The sequence below is a fragment of the Neoarius graeffei genome, chromosome 7, assembly GCF_027579695.1.
Source record: "Neoarius graeffei isolate fNeoGra1 chromosome 7, fNeoGra1.pri, whole genome shotgun sequence".
Taxonomy (NCBI): Eukaryota; Metazoa; Chordata; class Actinopteri; order Siluriformes; family Ariidae; genus Neoarius; species Neoarius graeffei.
Window position 1 is genome coordinate 27,940,646 of NC_083575.1, and position 22,948 is coordinate 27,963,593.

The window sequence follows — 22,948 nt, forward strand, 5'->3', positions numbered from 1 at the left end:
TGCGACCCTGTAGAACAGGATAAAGCGGCTAGAGATGAGATGAGATCGGTACAAGAAGATAAACTTCATATCTTCAAGCCAACGTGTGTATGTGTGTGCGCGCGCATGCAAGTGTATATTTAGATGCCATCTTACCTGGCGTGTGAGCACAAAGTAGGCATACATGGCCATGGCTGTGCCATAGGTGATGAAATAGGTGACGGGCTCCATGATATCCCATGAGTACTCCCACCAGGTTAGCCGTGCCAGCACGCCAAACTGGGTGGCCATATATGCCATGCCTCCCCACAGCACCCAGGTGGTCCGACGCTCTGCTTTCCTGCTCAGCTCCTCTTTCACCTGAGACACACAGCAGACAGAAAATAAAAGGTTAAGGTGCCACGTCTACAGTATAGTAAGTAGACTTTGACTACGTTCAGACTGCACCCTGAAACGACCCATATCCGATTTTTTTGTCCATATGCGACCTGTATCCGATTTGTTATTGACAATCTGAACGACACAGATCCGATTTTTTCACATGCGACCCAGGCCGCTTGGATATGTGGTCCTAAATCCGATGCATATCCGATATTTTCACATGCGACTGCAGTCTGACCGGACAGGTCGCATTCATGCGACCTACACGTCATCAACAAGAGACAAACGTCACTATTCTGCGTTGGCTAATCCCGCCTCTTTGGTGGAAAACAACAACATTTGTACAGTTTTCAGAATTTAAATAGACTTTTATAGAATTGATCAAGCTAATGGTGGATTTGGTAGGGACCTGGATGTTGATCTGTTAGCCTGATTAAATAAAACAGTTTCTATAACTGATTTATAACTTAAACCATCCTGTATTACAAGATTATAAGATTGTTCTGGAAATTTCCAGTAATTTGACACCTTCGGTCTCATTAGTCTGCTGTCCACATTAATCAGATTATTGTGCGAGTTCCGCCGCCGCCACAAAAACCACATCGCCAGGTCTCGCCTCATCTCCATAGCAAACTGCACTGGTGTTTCTGCACCTTGAGCCAGCGCTGAGAGAAGTTGCAGAATTCAGCTGGCTATAAACAATCTAAATAAATATTTATAAAAATGTAGAAAAAGTTTATTAATATGACGAAATAAATATGTGCAAATTATTAAGCCTGAATTAAGAGTTTGGTAATACAGCGGCCGTATCCCAAACGACTGCCTACTGAAGCTCGAGTGCACTATATAGAGTTTAAAAATCCATTACTTCCTAGTAACATGTAGTGCACTTATATAGAAATTAGAGAGACATTTAGGAGTCAACCCTCGTTACCAGGCTACACGTTTTCATTTCAGTTCAGAAACAAAAACACACACGAGACCTCACACTTTAACACTAACCAGATAATTAAACAAACAAACAAAAAAATCATGAAACATGAAGAGTGCGCTTTTTTTTTTGTTTACGTATTACGTAGATGTGCTTATTACGTGTCAATTTGCGCATGCGGGACACTTTTGGGTCGTTTTCCGTTCATATTGGAGATCGCATACAAGTCTCGTATAATTGGTAATGTGAACGGCCTAACAAAAAAATCGGATTTCACAACAAATCGGATATGGGTCGTTTCAGGTTGCAGTCTGAACGTAGTGTTTTAGAATTTAATCGAGTTCTCTCAGTGCGAGATCCAGGAATACAAAATTTGCTTACATTTTGGTAAATGTTATACAACAATATCACCAGTGACACACATACTTTTTTTCTTTTTTTTTTATTAATTATATACGTCATATAACCAAAATCTCTTCAATTCTTCTCTGTTTAAATGTACAGTGCTATTATAAGCGCCTTATAAGGCCTTAGTGAATATGGCTTCATTATGCCGTAGTGATGCTGGAGTGCGTCTCTGGATCTTTCAGAATGCTGCTGGTTTACAGCAGTCCTCACAAACGCAAGGCACCTTTTCCAGCGGGCGAAGCTGGGAGTTGAGATCTTCCAGTCGGCCAATCAGCTCTCTTTCTTTGCTCAGCTGATGCTCCTCTATGCGTAGAGTAGTGTAGAGCTGCTGTACCAGAAGCTTCACGTCGTTCAGCCGCTCCGCTTCCTCATGTGCTAGCAACTCTGATGCGTGCGCACACAAAATATAACCACACAATCATTAGCTACGTGTAATATAAAGAGGGGGGGAGGAAAAAAAAAATCGAATCAATGCTGAATGTAACGGTCAACCCTCACCTCTTCTGGGTGGCCGCACAAGATGCGTGGTGTCATTAATGACCAGCTTGAAGTCATCCAGGAGCAAAATGTCAATCCCTGTAGAGGAAGCTATCCTCGCGCCATCTACACATAGTTGAAGCAGAAGAGGGTGAATAAAAGCTTTAACTGCATTATTTTCTCCGACCTGGCTGAGTAGAACGAAAGCAATTTTCCTGCACAACTGTTAATGCCACAATAGAGGCCTGTCTCTTATCGCTAGCCCGCAACGCTCAATCAGTGCTGAAAGGTGCTAACAAAGCCCAACGGGTGCCAAGGCTACGGGCAGTGATCAGCCACACAGGTGCACAATAATGGCTTTAAGGCCAACAGTCAGCATGGTGTGCCAAAACTAAAGGGTGCTTATGGAATGAACCTTTTTTTTGGGGGGGGGACGACACACACCACAATGATTTTACTGTTCCCTGGTTTTACCGCACTTCAATTACTGCTTAGTGGTGTGGGGAAGGGCGGCACGGTGGTGTAGTGGTTAGCGCTGTCGCCTCACAGCAAGAAGGTCCTGGGTTCGAGCCCCGTGGCCGGCGAGGGCCTTTCTGTGCGGAGTTTGCATGTTCTCCCCGTGTCCGCGTGGGTTTCCTCCGGGTGCTCCGGTTTCCCCCACAGTCCAAAGACATGCAGGTTAGGTTAACTGGTGACTCTAAATTGAGCGTAGGTGTGAATGTGAGTGTGAATGGTTGTCTGTGTCTATGTGTCAGCCCTGTGATGACCTGGCGACTTGTCCAGGGTGTACCCCGCCTTTCGCCCGTAGTCAGCTGGGATAGGCTCCAGCTCGCCTGCGACCCTGTAGAACAGGATAAAGCGGCTAGAGATAATGAGATGAGATGAGATGGTGTGGGGAAATACGTATAAAATGTTCACTTCATGCAATAACTATACTTCAAAAAAGAGCTATAAGAATAATTCTTAGTGCTGGTTACCGAGATCATACTAATTTCACTATTCTTAAATTCAAAAGGTTTAAAATTCAGGGATATTATAGAATATAAAACTGTCTTAATAATGTACAAAGTAAGGAATTATAAAGTACCAAGGAATATCCAAACACTGTTCTCGGATAGAGAGGGGGGGGCTATAATTTTAGGGGGAAACTGAAATGTAAAATTCGCAGTGCTAGGACGACGTTAAAAATGTTCAGTATCTCTATTTGTGGAGTAAAGCTATGGAGCAGTTTGAATGTGGAGCTCATGAAATGTACAACTATAAACCAGTTAAAAAAAGGTATAAGGAACAGATCTTTATGAGGTATAGGGAGGAGGAATTACAATAACATGCTATTGATAATATAAGTGTATATAGGTATGGGTACGTATGGAGTACATGTATGTACAGTGCATAACTGTATATAATATATAAGCATAATATGCATAATTATGATATGGGTGTGTGTACGTATGGTGTGTATATAGTTATAGGTAGGTGTATATGTATGTACTGTATATATGTATTGTATGTGTGTATATATGCATAGCAGAAGTATATACATGATTTGATTTGGTTGATATTATACCATGTTGGTATGTTTTTTGTTGTTGTTGATTTTGCTTTCTTTTGTGTGTGTGTATATATATATATATATATATATATATATATATATATATATATATATATATATATATATTTTATTATGGTGGAAAGTGACGTTTGATTAGCGGTGGTATAGAGGGTTAGGATTTGATAAATTATTTACTTCTTCCTAATCCTTTCCGAACATCATTATGTTACTGCCTTGTGGCTACGCTATTCTGTTTATGACGATGTTTTGATGATTACATTTTTTATTTTTAGTTTTTTTGTTTGTTTTATATCTTCTTTACTGTTTGGAATAAAGCAATCAATCAAAAAAAATGATTAAAGGGGAACTGAAGTCATTTTTAAACTTGCTTTATTTCTTAATTAACGTGTTATTCAATTACGTTTTCGGTTTTAGTAACCTTATATCGTGACTCGTATTGGCATATTCTATATTACACTTATCGGCCTTTAGCCATGTTGAATGTAGCTCGTTTGGTCCACGGCAGGCGTCGCTTACCCGTTCGATCTTCATGAGATTTCAAACGTGAAGTGTCGGCGCCGCCATTTTGAAAACTGTTGACGCAGCGGCCAGATCGCCATATCATTCCAATTTAGATTACCGTATTTTTCGGACTATAAGTCGCACTTTTTTTCATGGTTCGGCTAGCCATGCGACTTATACTCTGGTGCGACGTATATATGTTTTTTTTTTTTTCACCGCGGAATAACTGGAGCTGATGCTGAGTCTGACGACAGCCACGCAGAAGAAGAGAAAATGGCGCTTCGTCTGCCGCTGGAGTTGGCAGAGTTGTTCAGAAGCGACACTGAGGATGAGGAATTCAATGGATTTGCTGATTTGTAGTGAATCATCAGCTTGATAAACTTGATTGGCCTGTGTTTTATTATTAATGAGAGGCCTATAGTTATTTAAATAAGTTATGTAGTGATTTTAGGCAGTGCTTAATTTGTGAAGTGGGAGGTCCCGGAACGCAGGAGGTGGGTGGGTCCGGCGACTCAAAAAAAAAAAAAAGGTGGGGGGTGGTTTACTATAACTTTACGCACACGCGCTTATTGTGTGTGTAAAAAAAAATAATATCAGACATTATGATCTTAGAAAACGCTTTAGTGACGAACAGTTACAGACAGTAATATGTCGTGATATGTTATAAAATATTATTTTTATTAGGCTATATATTAAATTATATATTAAATTTATCTTCTAAAATAACAGACTGTACTCATCACAACCGGTTTATTTCACCATTGGAGATCAGATCACACAAGACATGAGTTAAATGACTCATTTTAAGGATTTAAGTAGGGGATTTAAAAGCGGTTGTTGTTGTTGTTGTTTTTTTCACTAGACGGTTGTCTTTGGAGATGATATACCTATAGCCTACTTGACCTCTGATTTAATGAAATAAAATTCGACAAAAATGAAGAATGACACTCCTCGATGATGACTACAGCTTTAATAACACAGATGAAAGAGCCATGGGGCGATAATAAGCCCTACCGGTAAAAATAATCTAAAAGCAAACTGATTAATGCATCAGTAATAGGCTACTAATATTAGTTATAATAATAATAATATAGGCTATTAGTAATAACGATAGTGATAGTATTAAAGATAGTAGTAGATATTTAAAATAATCAGACTAGGCTACTTACAGGGCAAAGGGCGCGTTATCACTGCTCAGCTGTTCGTTTATTAAATAAGCAATGCAGTCGCGCAGTAACCACGCGCCGCTGATCAGATACAATCACAGATTCTATGGATAGAATAACCCTTCAAAAAAGTGCGACTTATAGTCCGGTGCGACGTATATATGTTTTTTTCGTCTTCATAATGCATTTTTTGGCTGATGCGACTTAAACTCCGGAGCGACGTATAGTCCGGAAAATACGGTAATTTCGAGACTTGCCAGCTTCATGGGCGATGTAGATTATTCAGGGATGAGAATGAAAAATATTTAAAAAGTCTGAAAAAAGCCGGGGGTTTGGGGGCCGCAGGCACCCAGCGGGGCCCAGGGAGTGGGAGCTAATGATTTTTGGCTTTTTTTTTTTTTTTACCCCAAAACCATTAATTTTATCAGCAAAAAGTTGCAATTTGGAAATAAATTCCCCTTCTTGGTGGACTCCCAGGTGAAAATGATTAATATGGTACAAGAGACTTGTTTTTAATCAATTCACATTTGATGATTTCAAAAAAAATCAATGCGCCTTTTAATATAAACGAGCTCTACAGTATTATATTTCTGCATTTTTGCTATTCATGTCTTTGAATACTCTAATCCTTTAAAATGAAGTGCAAACCAGAAAAAAGTTCTATCATATAATTCTCTGAAGCTTCCTTCTGATGTTATCATGGTAGCAGGAGCTCTTGCATATTAAGCAGGCAACATTCAACATCACTCATCACTTCCCTTTCAACTGCTGTGTGGACTAACTAGGATTTATCTGGACAGGATGTTGTGTAATGTAATACAGATACCATATGCTCAATTTGAACATCAAGATGGTGATTTTGAATTAAAGAACAGGCATGTACAATGGGCATTACATATTGGAAAATTTTTTTTTAAATCAGAAACTAAGTTCATCTTGGGGCGGCACGGTGGTGTAGTGGTTAGCGCTGTCGCCTCACAGCAAGAAGGTCCTGGGTTCGAGCCCCGTGGCCGGCGAGGGCCTTTCTGTGTGGAGTTTGCATGTTCTCCCCGTGTCCGCGTGGGTTTCCTCCGGGTGCTCCGGTTTCCCCCACAGTCCAAAGACATGCAGGTTAGGTTAACTGGTGACTCTAAATTGAGCGTAGGTGTGAATGTGAGTGTGAATGGTTGTCTGTGTCTATGTGTCAGCCCTGTGATGACCTGGCGACTTGTCCAGGGTGTACCCCGCCTTTCGCCCGTAGTCAGCTGGGATAGGCTCCAGCTTGCCTGTGACCCTGTAGAAGGATAAAGCGGCTAGAGATAATGAGATGAGATGAGAAGTTCATCTTGGCCTAAAAAATGTGGGCAGACGCTCCCGCGCGGCACATACCAGCAATTCCCCCCGCCCCTTCCCCCTATGAAATGAGCAATAAGTCGGAGAGTTATACACGGTATCATACCTAAAATTTTATCAGAAATATAGACACGATACTATGATTCTCCCCAGCATGCTACATTAGATAAGCTAACCCCATTTATAAAAAGATACACACTTGTATATATGACATGTATTTGAGATATATACACACACCATGGCATTGATTCGTGCAATATACATTATAAATATAATGAATCATTGAACAGGCAAAATAATTTTAACCTACTTTTGTGTTTTTTGGTGTGTATGTGAAGTTCAATAGTCCTTGCCCCTCTACTAGCATAGTTTATCATGTCAGAACACAACGAACAAAAGTACTTTTCCTGGGACGTCTATTTTCCGTATGTGATCACCGAGCTTCGTTGCGACAGTCTGCTTGTCGATCTCGACATTCAGTGTTCTTTCTAACCAAGCCCATCGAAAACAGTTCTTTATTCCTGCACCTTTATCAATCGCCCTCGCTTGATCCTCTTCTTTCTTCTCTAGGACTTTTGCCATCGTCAATATGCTAAAATATCCCGCCTGAATACGTGTCTTTCCGACGTTACCAATGCGTATCGTCAAACAGTGTGTACGGTCGGTGAACTGCGATTGCAAGCCATGCGTGGAGAGCATGCGTACTTGTGTTTATACACCGCACGCGATGGGATTTCCCGAAAATTCTACCGCAAATAAGTCAAACATTGTCGCAAAAGTGAATGTTAATTATGACATGTCGAAAGAATCGAGTGTGTTAACCGGGAGCCCACCAAGAACAAGACGTTACGAGGTGACCACACATTGTTAACCATACCCCCCCCCGAAAATTTCTCAACGGATTTACGTCGATCTCAAAAACGATCATTTTGTTCTGAAAAAGTCGGAAATCCTCCGATCGGCGGAAAATTCTCATCCCTGATTATTCCATACGACTTCGAATCGACGTGGAGTAGAGAAGAGTTGGAAAGACGACAGGATAAGGACGAGTCCGTCGTGCTGGTATTTACATCGTTACTGTCGGACAATTAAAACGTGTCAGATCAGGCGGCTGGTGGGTTTTCAAAATAGTAAAACACATGCATGTATAATTGTGATAAATACATGTTATACTGAGCGCATTTCCCACGTAATCCTCACTAAGGTTTCGGACAGCGTTACAAAATGGCGTCCACACTATATAGTGAGTAGGGAGCGATTTCGGACACGGAAAACTTCCGGCTTGATTACGTCAGCATTCGAAAGAGGGCGTGCGCGTCTTTTGACGACGTTGGCAGATGTCGGTCGCTTTGATTTCCGCTGTACGTTTTACTTCCGTCCTACGATGTCTCGACGAATCTCGTTTACGGCCATCGCTTTGACATATGGACTGATATATTACAGAGCGTATTTCAAACACTTATAACTTGCTCTAGCAGCGACAAAATAGTGATCAAAAATGCATTCCGATATTTAATAAAATGAGAGAAATAGAATTTTGATAATAAAAAATTTGCCTTCAGTTCCCCTTTAAAACTGTAAAGTTGTGGATGTAAGCGCTGTTATACAGACATGACACAAAACCAGAGCCTGAAGTGTTTGAGACTCCAGAATCCATACTAAGCGCGTGTGTATTTGAGAGAGTGTGTGTTCATTCATACCTGTAGAATAGACAGCGACTCGGTCGATACCTCGGTCCTCGGTTTGCAGCTGCTGGAGGAAGACGCCCACGCTGTCGCTGAGGGGCTTTAGAGTAAACTGACAGCGCTCCCTCCGAGACGGCAGCCTCACCGAGATCACCGGTAAGCTGTTCTGATACATCACAGTCACCTCTGACAAGACAAACAAACATTGTTACAGCTCCTGCTGAATCACGCCACACACGCACACACTCTTAAATGCTGCTGTCTCTTAATGATGGACCAGAAGACAGCGTGTGTTAGACTGCCAAAGCTTCCACTTAGTGCCAATTAAAAGACAGAGGTGGACAAAGTACCCAACTTCATTACTTAAGTCAGAGTATAGATCCGGGCTGCACGGTGGTATAGTGGTTAGTGCTGTCGCCTCACAGCAAGAAGGTCCGGGTTCGAGCCCCGTGGCCGGCGAGGGCCTTTCTGTGCGGAGTTTGCATGTTCTCCCCGTGTCCGCGTGGGTTTCCTCCGGGTGCTCCGGTTTCCCCCACAGTCCAAAGACATGCAGGTTAGGTTAACTGGTGACTCTAAATTGACCGTAGGTGTGAATGTGAGTGTGAATGGTTGTCTGTGTCTGTGTGTCAGCCCTGTGATGACCTGGCGACTTGTCCAGGGTGTACCCCGCCTTTCGCCCGTAGTCAGCTGGGATAGGCTCCAGCTTGCCCGCGACCCTGTAGAACAGGATAAAGCGGCTACAGATAATGAGATGAGATGAGAGTACAGATCCCACTGGCTAAATGTTACTCTGATACAAGTGAAAGTTCATCTCATCTCATTATCTGTAGCCGCTTTATCCTTCTACAGGGTCGCAGGCAAGCTGGAGCCTATCCCAGATGACTACGGGTGAAAGGCGGGGTACACCCTGGACAAGTCGCCAGGTCATCACAGGGCTGACACATAGACACAGACAACCATTCACACTCACATTCACACCTACGCTCAATTTAGAGTCACCAGTTAACCTAACCTGCATGTCTTTGGACTGTGGGGGAAACCGGAGCACCCGGAGGAAACCCACGCGGACACGGGGAGAACATGCAAACTCTGCACAGAAAGGCCCTCGCCGGCCACGGGGCTCGAACCCGGGCCTTCTTGCTGTGAAGCGACAGCGCTAACCACCCACTACACCACCGTGCCGCCCAAGTGAAAGTTGTCCAGTCAATTTTTTACTTAAAATCACTGAAGTACTTGCTTTTAAAAATACTTAAGTATTAAAAGTACATTTTCTGTCATCGCGTCGTTGTATTATTGCAACAACGCTTACAAAAGCTAATGCCATTACCGAAGACAGGAATGTGAATTCACAAAATGAGCGCATGCCGTGCCATCATGGTGGTTTAACGTTAAGCTAGCTAGTCAGTGAAGCTCCACCTGACATGCTAGCAAACTCTTTTCAAACTCAAAATCATATTGGGTCGCTAACGCTACTAGAAAAAAAAAAAAGATTTCTACATTCTGTTTATTTGACAAGATTATGCTAAAACATATTTCTGAAAGGACTTCAGATCGGTTAATGTTATTCATGTTAGCGTAACTCCGTTTTTACATGCTAACTAACAGTGTCCAAGTTAACTAGCTATGTGTTAACGTTAGCCGTGGACAAGGCTACGGCAGCTTGGCGGGAAAAGCCATAGAAAGTCATTTGACTAACCAGACTGCATAGCTACTGCGACGTTATCGCGAGCTCTAAAAGCACAGACAACTTCATTGCAAGCTTTCTCTTGGAATAAAACGTTTATATACCTCAATATGCTTCCGCAGGTTGGACGGTGAGTTTTTGTAGGCCGTGATGTGGTTCGTTTTCGGCAAACAAAGCAAGCATTTAAAACGAAACGAATCTTTAATCCTTTCAGAAAACTGAAATACGGATTCATGAGCCACGAGTGCGTGTATTATTCCCCAGAAGAACCGCCTCCTTCCATTCCGCCATCAACTGATCGTGTTAAATAACACTGCTGAGAAATCACTGAACTTGATTTTATTCAGTCTATGGACGTGACGTGACCCTAGTGATGACTGATCGGCTGTCTCAGTGTCACCTGCGGAAAAACCATCACGTTTTAGAAAAGAAAAGAAAAAAAACATCCACTTTCAAAGCTGCTTCATAGTAACGAGGACCTTGATAGAAATGTAGTGGAGTGAAAAGTACGATATTTGCCTTTCAAATGTAGTGAAGTTAAAGTCATAAGTTTCCAAAATAAATAATACTCAAGTAAAGTACAGATACTCAAAAAGTGTACTTAAAGGGATAGTTCGGGATTTTTGACATGAATCTGTATGGCATCCCCATCAATAGTGTCGTGCAAACACACTGACTTACCCCTGACAGCATCCTGTGAGTCCAGTTTTGGTCCAGACGAAAGTAGTCCGGCAAGTTTGTTGGGGTCACGAAAGTAAAACGTTTTTCGTCTCAAAACAGTACGTGTTCAAAAGAGTGATATATTTGCATCACAAAACCGTTGCCAAATAAAAAGTCAGACCTCGAAATCGCTTGGCACTATTTTCTCTCCCTCAGTATCACTGCGTGCTGTCATGTTGACATCTGCGCAGGAATCAACACCTTTCCCATTGTTTGGCAGTGATTAGGAGTTCAGATCAGCGGCGCTAACAAGCTAATCTGAGAGCAAGAACAGCGACAAATTTGTCACCTTCTATAACCTATACAATAATATATTTGTGAAAATGGTGCGCACTTGCGACTATCCAGGCTGTAGCAACAAAGATGTGGCTGAATCTCCGCACACATTTCACCGTCGTAGTCAGACATGTTGTCGCTAACTTTGCTAGCAGTAAACAATGAGCCGGCTCTTTGAAGTGAACGACGGGAGCCGGCTCTTCGGTGGGAGCCGAGTTGGGGAGCCGAATTAGTTTTTTGTCCTTAGGTGCCTCAGAGAGAGAGAGAGACAGAGTTCAGCTCAGCTGAAGGATGATTGTCTATTTGACAACCATGATCATTGTTTTGTTGCCGTGAATTCCTAAAGCTCATGATATAAATTGTCGCTCATAAATTGACAGGTTCGGTCAGCAACCGCCTTGGCATGGCCAGATTAATCTGCGGTATACAACGAGACAGCAGTCATTATAACAGGAGCATATTTGCTGTTCCAGCGGCTTCTCATTACTGGTGGAGCAGAGTGCGGCACTTTTTTCTCTTTTTACATGCGCTCAAGGTGCCACGTATTTTGTTGCACATTGTTCTGTGTTTGTTAAAATAATTTCCAACTTTGCTTCATAGTTTCTTAGGCCTGATTTATACTTCATAATTTATTTTGTGGCATTTTGTTCAAGGTCGAGTGTGAAATAAAGCCATAAAGGATAAACAGTTGATGTCTTCTGTGTATTTTATATTGGTAATATAACACAGTTTTGCATTATGTTTGTGAGAAAAGAATTTATTCATTGGTAAGTAAGTTTTATTTCTATAGCTAGAACATTGTTACACTGCTATACTTTACAAAGATTTACAATGGCTACAAAAACTAAAATGGAAAACATCCTATTGATAAAATATAAATAATAATGTAATTAATTAACTAGTTAATTGCAGCAATTAAATCAAAAATAAAATCTCAGGAGCCGTTTGGGAGCCGAAAGAGCCGGCTCCTTATAGTAAGAAGAGCCAAAAGAGCCGGCTCCCGAAAAAGAGCCGAAATTCCCATCACTGAAACAATGAATGAAACAGCCGTGGCTGTCACCTGGCGGCAGCGCGCAGTGATGAGAAGGGAGAGAAAATAGTGCCAAGCGATTTCGCGGTCTGACTTTTTATTTGGCAACGGTTTTGTGATGCAAATATATCACTCTTTTGAACACATACTGTTTTGAGACGAAAAACGTTTTACTTTCGTGACCCCAACAAACTTGCCGGACTACTTTCGTCTGGACAAGAACTGGACTCACAGGATGCTGTCAGGGGTAAGTCAGTGTGTTTGCACGACACTATTGATGGGGATGCCATACAGATTCATGTCAAAAATCCCAAACTATCCCTTTAAGTACAGTACTCAAGTAAATGTATTACTTCGTTACTGTCCACCTCTGGTTAAAGATTTGCACCCGACACTATGATAGTTGGGTGGCACGGTGGTGTAGTGGTTAGCGCTGTCGCCTCACAGCAAGAAGGTCCGGGTTCGAGCCCCGTGGCCGGCGAGGGCCTTTCTGTGTGGAGTTTGCATGTTCTCCCCGTGTCCGCGTGGGTTTCCTCCGGGTGCTCCGGTTTCCCCCACAGTCCAAAGACATGCAGGTTAGGTTAACTGGTGACTCTAAATTGACCGTAGGTGTGAATGTGAGTGTGAATGGTTGTCTATGTGTCAGCCCTGTGATGACCTGGCGACTTGTCCAGGGTGTACCCCGCCTTTCGCCCGTAGTCAGCTGGGATAGGCTCCAGCTTGCCTGCGACCCTGTAGAAGGATAAAGCGGCTACAGATAATGAGATGAGAGACTATGATAGTTTATTTGATCCTGGCGCTAGAGCTGGGTCGTGGCAATTGCTGTTTCATGATGCAGTCTGGGATACAGAGAGCCAAACCTATGACTAGCACTAGAGGGCAGTGTTGCAGTAAATGGAAAGTCTTCCTGAGAGAGTCTTCACGCATGCACACCTAATTCTTATCGTAGACTGATCCTTATATCTCGACAAAGCAAGCAGTCCTTTTCGATTCTTGACCAAAGATTTCAATCAAGTCTTTTGGCTAATTCAGGGATAGACCTTAAGCTCAATAACCTTAATTATGACCTTAATAGCTGTATAATCTGTCACGGTTGTTGCTTGATTAGGAAAAGGATGTGGTCCGAATACCTTTTTAGGCATTAGCATTCACAACGTTCTTTACGCAGTCGTTAAACAAGCACACCTGATCGAACAAATACAAGTAACGCTAATTACTCGAAACTGTCATGTGAAGAACCTGGCCAGCTGTCTGATGTGCTTCAGCTCCAATTTGTATTACAGCTTTTGCTCTTCCAGTAGCTTCCCTTCTGTGACACTGCAGGCAGAGAGCTTCAGTGAGAGAGAAAACTGGAGGCATGAGGACCAAATTATCATATTTATAAGGAATTACTTGTATTTAGTGTCAAGTAAAGCTCCTGATCTCATTACTCAAACAATTTTATTATTTCATTACACATGAAAATATGCGCCGAAATAAAATGAACTCTGTGGAAGTCTGCGTGTTCATGAGAAGAGCGATGTCTTGGGGGGCTGGCGGGATCATCAACAGGGTCTCGGCTTGCTTCCATTTTATAACTGAAGCAGCGAGTTTGCCGGCTGTCAACTTGAAAATCATGAGCTTGCGTTCTCGGTTAGACCGAACCTCATTAAATGCTGAGAGGGAGGCGTTATTTTATTTTATTTTAAGGGGTATGTGGCACAATCATAGCTTGCATTAAGCTTAATGAGGAGTCATTTTAGGGCGGCGCAATGGTGCGATGGTTAGCACTGTCGCCTCACAGCGAGAAGGTTCTGGGTTCGAACCTCACGGCCTTTCTTGCCCCTTTTCCACCAAAGCAGTTCCAGGGCTGGTTCGGGGCCAGTGCTTAGTTTGGAACCGGGTTTTCTGTTTCCACTGACAAAGAACTGGCTCTGGGGCCAGAAAAACCGGTTCCAGGCTAGCACCAACTCTCTGCTGGGCCAGAGGAAAGAACCGCTTACGTCAGTGGGGCGGGGGGGCGGAGTTGTTAATACCAACAACAATAACAAGGCCGCGAAAGATCGCCATTTTTAAGCGACGAGAAGTCACAGCTGTACAAACGCGAAGTCATCCATTATTATTATTGTTGTTGTTGCTGCTGCTGCTTCCGTGTTGTTTTTGCTTCGATATTCGCACCAAGGTTTATGCAAACGTAGCGACGTAACTGACGTATACAGCGACGTAATGACGTGGCTTCCCTTAGCACCGCGAGCTATGGAAAAGCAAACTGGTTCTCAGCTGGCTCGCAAGTTGAACGAGTTGTGAACCAGCACCAGCACTGGCCCCGAACCAGCCCTGGAACTGGTTTGGTGGAAAAGGGGCATCTGTGCAGCATTTGCATGCGTCTGCGTGGGTTTCCTCCACTGGCTACTCTAAATCGTCCATAGGTGCGAGTGAGTGGCTGGGTGGGAACTGCTCTACGCCCACCCTGGGTAGCTCTTCCTGAACCAGCTAAGAAATCTGCAGTAAACGGTCAACTACGGCTGACGTACCATCTACAGGAGGCGTCGTTTTAAGAGACTGGGTCCTTAAGTGCAGATGTCGGAGGAGTAAAACATCACTGGTTCATCAGTCTCTTTAAAGCAGCGGTCCGTTTATTAGAAGCGTCATAGAAAATATATGTGGAGACTTGGAGCAAATCTGTCCAATATTTCAGACCTAACTACCTGCTCCAGGCAACACCCTCGACTCATCAATCTTTTCCTTCTTCTACTCATTTATCTTTTTTTTTACCCTTCACTCTTCCACCCCTTTTTTTGCGGTTGGCTCTACAAGAGGCTAGTCTTCCTGTCTTAATAGCGCTGCTATTAAAACGACCTACTGAAAATAAAAAAGCCCACTCTGCAGCACGGCCCATCTGCTGGAATCTGGTCAGCATTTCCCTCCATCGAACCAGATGCTCTTAACGTTCTCGCAGGCTACCAGAGTGCGTTCTGACTCTGACTCATCATGCCTCCTGTGTGCACTTGGAGTACAAGCATCCCTCAATAGAATGGCATCGAGTTTGGATTTGCCTTATAAATACAGCAGAACTACAACTACACGCCCTACAAATTCACCACAACCTGTTTAACTTGATCACCTCTGCAGTTTCTCGTCTGTTGCACAATCCTAAAGCGGATATTTAGGTTGAATTACTCTCTCTCTCTCGTACAGAACATTCAGAGCGTCTTATATACAGTACCAGTCAAAAGTTTGGACACACCTTCTCAGTCAATGTTTTAATTTCTATTCATTTCATTAATTAAGTCACTTCGTGCCTTCAAGTAATGACTAATGTCGTTTCTCTTTACTTAGTTGAGCAGTTCTTGGCATAATATATGGATGACTACAGTTGTGGAATAGGGCTATTTACTGTATTGTTTTTATTAACGATTTGATCTCAAACCCATTAAGAAGGCAAGAAATTGCACTAATTAACTTTTGACGAGGCACAGCTGTTAATTGAAAAGCATTCCAGGTGACTACCTCATGAAGCAATGCCAAAGAGTGTGTAAAGCATCATCAAGGGAAACACTGGATACTCTAAAATATGAAACGTTTGGGGTTTTTTTTGTTGGCCACATAATTCCATACATGTGCCATATGTTATTTCATACTTGTGAGGTGTTCAGTGTTGTTCTACAATGCAGAAAATCAGCTGTGAGCTACTGCTCACTTACGTATCCCCCCTGCTCTCACTTATATCAGAATGCAGCCGATCGAAGGAACAGGAGACTTATTATGAAGGTTGACTTCAACAAATAATGAACCCTGATACAAGTAAGTAAAGAGCAGTGTCTCTCCCCAGGAATCTCAAACAGCATCCTGGTAAACTGTCATTTTGAAACAGCATTTTGCTTCTTGAAATAGCGTCAAAATCCGCCCTTTGTGTTTCGTAAATATATTCAGTCGGTCAACAGGAAGTCGATGTGCGACAGACCTGAAAACGATCTACATGGTATAGAACCCCAAGCTGAAGCTCGGTACAAAATATCAAGCGGTTGTGATGTGTAGTTGCTGAGAAAAATGTTACGAACATTTTTTAAAATCCATGCTATACGTTTCATAAATACATTCAGTCGGTAAACAGGAAGTCGATGTGCAACAGACCTGAAAACAGTATACACGGTATAGAACCCCAAGCTGAAGCTCGGTACAAAATATCAAGCAGTTGTGATTTGTAGTTGCTGAGAAAAATGTTACGAACATTTTTTTTTAAATCCAAGCTATATGTTTCATAAATACATTCAGTGGGTAAACAGGAAGTCGATGTGTGGCAGACCTGAAAATGGTCTACACGGTATAGAACCCCAAGCTGAAGTTTGGTACCAAATATCAAGCAGTTATGATCTGTAGTTGCTGAGAAAAGTGTTATGAAATTTTTTTAAATCCAAGCTATATGTTTCATAAATACATTCAGTCGGTAAACAGGAAGTTGATGTGCAACAAACCTGAAAATGGTATACACGGTACAGAACCCCCAAGCTGAAGCTCGGTACAAAATATCAAGCAGTTGTAATTTGTAGTTGCTGAGAAAAACATTTTTTAAAATCCATGCTATATGTTTTCTAAATGCATTCAGTCGGTAAACAGGAAGTTGATGTGCAACAGACCTGAAAATGGTCTACACGATATAGAACCCCAAGCTGAAGTTTGGTACCAAATATCAAGCGGTTGTGATCTGTAGTTGCTGAGAAGTGTTAGGAAATTTTTTAAAATCTACGCTATATGTTTCATAAATACATTCAGTCGGTAAACAGGAAGTCGATGTGCAACAGACCTGAAAATGGTATACACGCTATAGAACCCCAAGCTGAAGCTCCGTACCAAATATCAAGCAGTTATGATCTGTAGTTGCTGAGAAAAGTGTTACGAACATTTTTTAAAATCCAAGCTATATGTTTCATAAACACATTCAATCGGTAAACAGGAAGTCGATGTGCGGCAGACCTGAAAACGGTATACACGGTATAGAACGCCACACTGAAGCTCGGTACCAAATATCAATCAGTTGTGATTTGTAGTTGCTGAGAAAAGTGTTAGGGAAATTTTGTAAATCCATCCTATACCGTAGGTTTTATAAATACATTCAGTTGGTAAACAGGAAGTCGATGTGCGACAGACCTGAAAACGGTATACACGGTATAGAACGCCACACTGAAGCTCGGTACCAAATATCAAGCAGTTGTGATTTGTAGTTGCTGAGAAAAGTGTTAGGGAAATTTTGTAAATCCATCTTATACCGTAGGTTTTATAAATACATTCAGTTGGTAAACAGGAAGTCGATGTGCGACAGACCTGAAAACGGTATACACGGTATAGAACCCCAAGCTGAAGCGCCATACCAAATATCAAGCAGTTATGATCTGTAGTTGCTGAGAAAAAGGGGTGTTTCGGACGGACGGCGATACGGATGGACGGACAGAGGTAAACCGGTATCCCCACCCCCACCCCACCCCACCCCACCCACTCGGAGCGAGGGTATAACAAATATAAATATTGCTCAAAACATCATCAGGCACTGAGCGTAAACCGCTTTCAGTCTGAGCAGGACCTGCATGCTACTTGTATTCACTTCCCTGGTAATTTGTGTTAATATGACGACGACGTCGACGTGCTCGCCAAAAAATGGTGCAATTAAGCTCGAGTGGGAGAATGTTAAACTCCAGGCTATTACGTGTTTGTTGCTGTTAATGTAAATGAGGTTCATACTGTTAATGAATAATTAGCTAAACTGAAAATGCAGCAGGACCAGAGTGAAAATTGTTAGTGCTTAATGCTTAGACATGTGCAGTCCATCAGTGTGATTCAGCTGGTTTAACGGCTGGGAAATACACAGGCGGGTGAGTCGCATGGGATTAAAACTAATTATGTTTCATGCTTGCTCTTTGGAGCTGCTCTAACTACACACTTGGTAGCACCATCCGTTTCTGGTGATCAGGTGACAAGTGATGGCACTAAACAGAGGTGTGAACCGGGTCAGACGAGTCTTGCGGGAACTCGGAACGTTACAGTATAAAAAGACATGACCAGGGTTGCCAGGTTAGTGGTTTTCCTGTGGAATAAAGTGCGTTTTGAACTGTCTAGTTTCACTGTTGATGCACGCAACAGATAGAGTTTTTGTGCATTGCTTGGTTGGTTTGCAGCTCTTATAATAACAACGTGCATACGGACTACACCAAGTGTCCTCTTATATGTGCACTTCTTACTTCGACCCATTCTCGCAGCTATTCTTATTTATCCTAATACATCATGAATACACTGCAAAAAATAAAAATCTTAGGAAGTTTATTTGTCTATTTTCAAGTCAAAACATCGAGCCACCCTTATTATAAGACATAATTGCCCAACAAGCAAAACCTCTTAGCTAGAAAGGCTAGTTTTTAGACAGTCCATCTTGAAAATCTTGTATAGACAAAACGTCTTGAAAAAGTCTTATTTGGAGCACCTTTGAAAATAAAACAAGTTTTTTTTTTTAAAACAAGTAAGTACATTTTGGACATTTGTCAAATGCGGTTCATCTTGTTTCAAGAAAAAAACAAACAAAGCATGCTTGTTTTGGGAATAAATGAACTTCACTGAAATGTTTGAATCTTTCATTACAATTTAACTCCACCTTACAGATCCTAAGTTTACTGCGACCGTTTTCTCAGTCATTTAGAGTGAGCTCCTTCTAGATGCTGTACAGACTCTAGACCAGACAAGTGCCTTCAAAAAGGCTATGAGTGAGTGGAGGGCGTTTTAGTGAGGGCTTTTTGGAATGCTGGGAGTTAAGTTCAGTGGGGTTTTTTTGTTTGTTTGGGGGTTTTTTTTTGTGCCTGATCTTGTAAACCCCTCGTACACATGAATAGTCAGTGCCCCCAAAATGCACTGTTGCTTTGGCGTTGTGTAAGCACTGTAAGTCAAAATGTGTAGACTTTTTTTTTTTTGGTGCCTGAGGTCCTGGGGAAGTGGAATCAATTTTGTGCCAAAATGTTCATACAATACTTTTGAAATATCAAACAAAAACAACAAATCAAAATGCAAAAAAACCCAAAAAGAGAGTCAATTTTTTTAGACTGGCAAACAAATTATTCGTGTAATCATGCAAAATATCAGTCTATTACTCTTCAGAAACCTTTTATTTTTGTTCCGCGTCTTTCTCAGTTTTGCTTGACGTAATTTATTTTGGTTGCGATTCCAGCTTTCTCGTTTGCGCTCCCTGACTTTTTGCTTGCAGTTTTGGCACAAACTTCCCGTGTGGGTGGGCTGTCCAGGAACGCATTCCCATTGGCTAACTTGTGTTTGACTGACAGCTACGCTCAGCCGTTCCCTACTCGGATTCTGGCGGACTGTTTGCCGAGTGACCGATCCATTGACGGTAAACAAGGATTGAGTGGACTTCAGTGGCGACTATGATATTGAATTAATTCAACAAAGTGTAAATTCAGTATCATAGTCGCCACTGAAGTCCACTCGATCCTTGTTTACCGTCAATGGATCGGTCACTCGTCAAACAGTCCGCCAGAATCCGAGTAGGGAATGGCTGAGCGGAGCTGTCAGTCAAACACAAGTTAGCCAATGGGAATGCGTTCCTGGACAGCCCGCCCACACGGGAAGTTTGTGCTAAAACTGCAAGCAAAAAGTCAGGGAGCGCAAACGAGAAAGCTGGAATCGCAACCGAAATAAATTACGCCAAACAAAACTGAGAAAGACGCGGAACAAAAATAAAAGGTTTCTGAAGAGTAACAGACTGATATTTTGCACGATTACACAAATAATTTGTTTGCCAGTCTAAAAAAAATTGACTTTTTTTTTTTTTTTAATTTATCGTTTTTGTGTGATATTTCAAAAGTATTGTATGAACATTTTGGCACAAAATTGATTCCATAGGGAAGTGGAATCTTAAGAGATGTTTTAATATTTGAATGTTGAAATGGGAAAAAAATAAACTTGCAATGCTACACGTGTCGTCAAATTGATTCAAGATAGTCTCTGGTCTCATATCTAGAGTATTTTACTAATTACAGGTCACAAAAGGAGAATCTTTGAAGCTAGCAATGCTTCGTTGTAGAATTTAACAATCCTAATATTAGTATATTTATCTTAAATTCAGTTTTTACTGCTAAGACTTTGTCATGAATTTAAGTGAAATACCCTTAAAATGAAATAAATAAAAATGACTTGAATGGCTAAATGGAAGAAGTACCATCTTGTTATAAGAACTATTTTGAGTTAATCAGATCTCGCATAATAAGTTCCCCAATCTTATTTTGGAATTATTTCATCTAAAAACAGGTTAGGTTTTTCATCTTACTTTAAGAAATCTTACCAAGTCAAATTTGACTAGTTCCATTGGCAGATTTTTTTTCACCTGATTCAAGCAAATATGCTTTGTTTTAATCTTTTATTTCTTATTTTTGAAAGGCCATTTTTTGCAGTGTAAGCAAGTTATGCTTTTTATCCTTTTAGAGACACAGTTAATGCTGTGGAACGTCTGTGAGACGAGCATAAACCCTTTTGTCCTGAAGACCTTTCCTCTCGTACGGGTTGTTACAAAGCGCTATACGACTGGAGACTCCTTCCATAAATGTTCCATGGACATAAATATACTGCTTAGAGAAAACTTCACCGGATCGACAATGATTGGTATTTACCAAATAAAAATCCTGTGTCTTTTTAATCTTTGAAGACGTGTTCTCTGTTTTGATGGTGCGTTATCTATATTTATTGAGTTTCCTGTGGTCATGTTCATTAGAGATGTGTTTTTGTGAATCCTTAGGCGTTCCTCTTCCCACGCTCTCAGAATGCAGTGACCAAATTTGCCTATGCGCTCGTGTTTTACTGCTGCTTTCGGTTATTTGAAAGGACACGGACTGATTATCTGAGCAAAAGCTGCCATTTATAAGTGAATCGGCGTGCTCTAGGATAGCTAATGGCTAAATATAAACGCATTGTATCAGGTTTCCGTTCCGTTGGCGTCGCCGAGTATTACGGATCTGGTTCAGACGTGATTTTGGCAACCCGGCTACTGATGAAGCGAGATGTATTCGACTCTCAGAAAATAACAGGTGTGAATAGTTTTGCGTCTCAGCTGTCCGTTTGTGATCGGATGACCCGAGATGGATTTTAATACCAAGTCTAAACAGGAACCACACACACACACACACACACTTCTTTTCTCTCACCTTCTGAAGCAGCAGGTGAGCACAGCAGCCTCTGAACCTGCCATGTCGGAGTTCCCTTCCAGCCCTGTAAAGACACAAACACAAGAAGCTGATTTAGGAGTGTAACAGATCAGCTGGGGTGTTGAACGAGCCCAAGATGCTCATTTCACGACGACAATGAGCACGTTTTTACATCTTGATGGGGACCAAATATCCCCAGTGATACACTCAGAATCTCCTTCAAGGCAAATACATACACAGACTATTACCTGAACATTATACTATACTAGCGCGGCGGCTACAATTATCGACAGTCCATAATTATCGACACCTTTTCAGATTTACTCATAAAACCTCCCCCCAAAATCTTACAAAGGTGAGTTTCAGTTACAACAGCTATTATTAGTTAATCCAGGGGTTTTCAAAGTGTGGGAGAGTCAGCTCCCCCTCGGAGAGCAAATAAACAACAGCGCCCCCTTACAATTTTTGCTGTTGCTATACTTAATGTTCCATTTGTATTTTTAAAAAATGGCTGTTGTATACATTTTACTTTTTCACATTTTAAACATCTGTGCTTTTTAAAACATCTTGCTTTACACATTTTAAACATCTCATAGCATCGTTAGCTAGCACCTCTTGGCAGACAACACACTGTGGCAGTGGAGCATCTTCAGATCCGGTCCATGAAAATCCAAACTTTAAATAATCGTGGTCATACTTCCTTCTTTTTCAGTCCCCCCAGGATTTCACAGGCCTTTTTTGTGATTGTCGCGGGCTAAAATGTCTGATGTTGCGGGGGGTTTTCCAAAAAATTGCGATGAAAGTTGCGGTGTTTTTTAGGTTTTTGTTGCGATTACATTGCAGGAGGAAGTGAAAGTTGTGAAAAATTGTTGCGATTTTCTCTTTTTGTGATTAAAATTGAGTGATATGTTAAATATTAAGTTATTACTGACAAACTATTGATTAAAAAAAAACAAAAAGACACTGAGAAATGGTCCTATAAACATCTTTACCAATATAAAAGATTAGCAGGACTACAAAAATGCAGAAAAATAGGCTTTACTTATCCAAATGCACCTGTTGGTTCAAAAGTTAAAGTGCATAGAACCTCACAGCACAACATGAAGTTACCTTAAAATATAATATAAATGCCTCAGCTTTCATGTAAGAAAAAAAAAACCTATTAATATTAGTACTGTGTGCAGGCAGTCTCTCCTGAAGACTAAATTAAACAATAATTATAAACTAATAAAATAAATGACTCAGGCTTCATAGAAGAAAAAAAAACCATTTGAACAGAATCTCACAGTATGATGCTGAAGCTGCCTAAACAATGGAAAATAAAATACCATTTTGGCAAAAATGTTGGCATCCATTAATTTCTTGTATTAAGTAAAAAAAATAAATAAATAAAGTGCACACAGTCCTTCACTGTAAACATAACACACTTTCAGTAACAGAATTTAAGCCTATATAAACACTGACTCGCACATGCAGTGTTGCCAGATACTGCTGACGTTTTCCAGTCCAAAATATGTTCAAAACCCGCTAAAATGCACTTGAAACCGCCCAATCTGGCAACACTGCGCGCATGCTGCTTCTCTTGAATGTATACACGGAAGTAAGGCAGAAGGTAGTTTGTCGACGTCGCCTCAA

At 41.5% G+C, this 22,948-nt stretch overlaps 1 protein-coding gene across 1 annotated transcript in view; it reads right to left on the bottom strand.

The window, feature by feature from the left end:
• mcu (mitochondrial calcium uniporter) overlaps positions 1 to 22,948 on the bottom strand; it is a 192,802-nt gene that overhangs the window by 12,422 nt on the left and 157,432 nt on the right. Inside the window, exons 3-7 of the mRNA XM_060925463.1 lie at positions 21,314 to 21,377; positions 8,449 to 8,619; positions 2,198 to 2,302; positions 1,923 to 2,083; positions 136 to 339 (exon numbers count right to left, since the gene is read on the bottom strand). Of these exons, the coding sequence (XP_060781446.1) occupies positions 136 to 339; positions 1,923 to 2,083; positions 2,198 to 2,302; positions 8,449 to 8,619; positions 21,314 to 21,377 (705 nt within the window). The remainder of the gene's footprint in view (positions 1 to 135; positions 340 to 1,922; positions 2,084 to 2,197; positions 2,303 to 8,448; positions 8,620 to 21,313; positions 21,378 to 22,948) is intronic.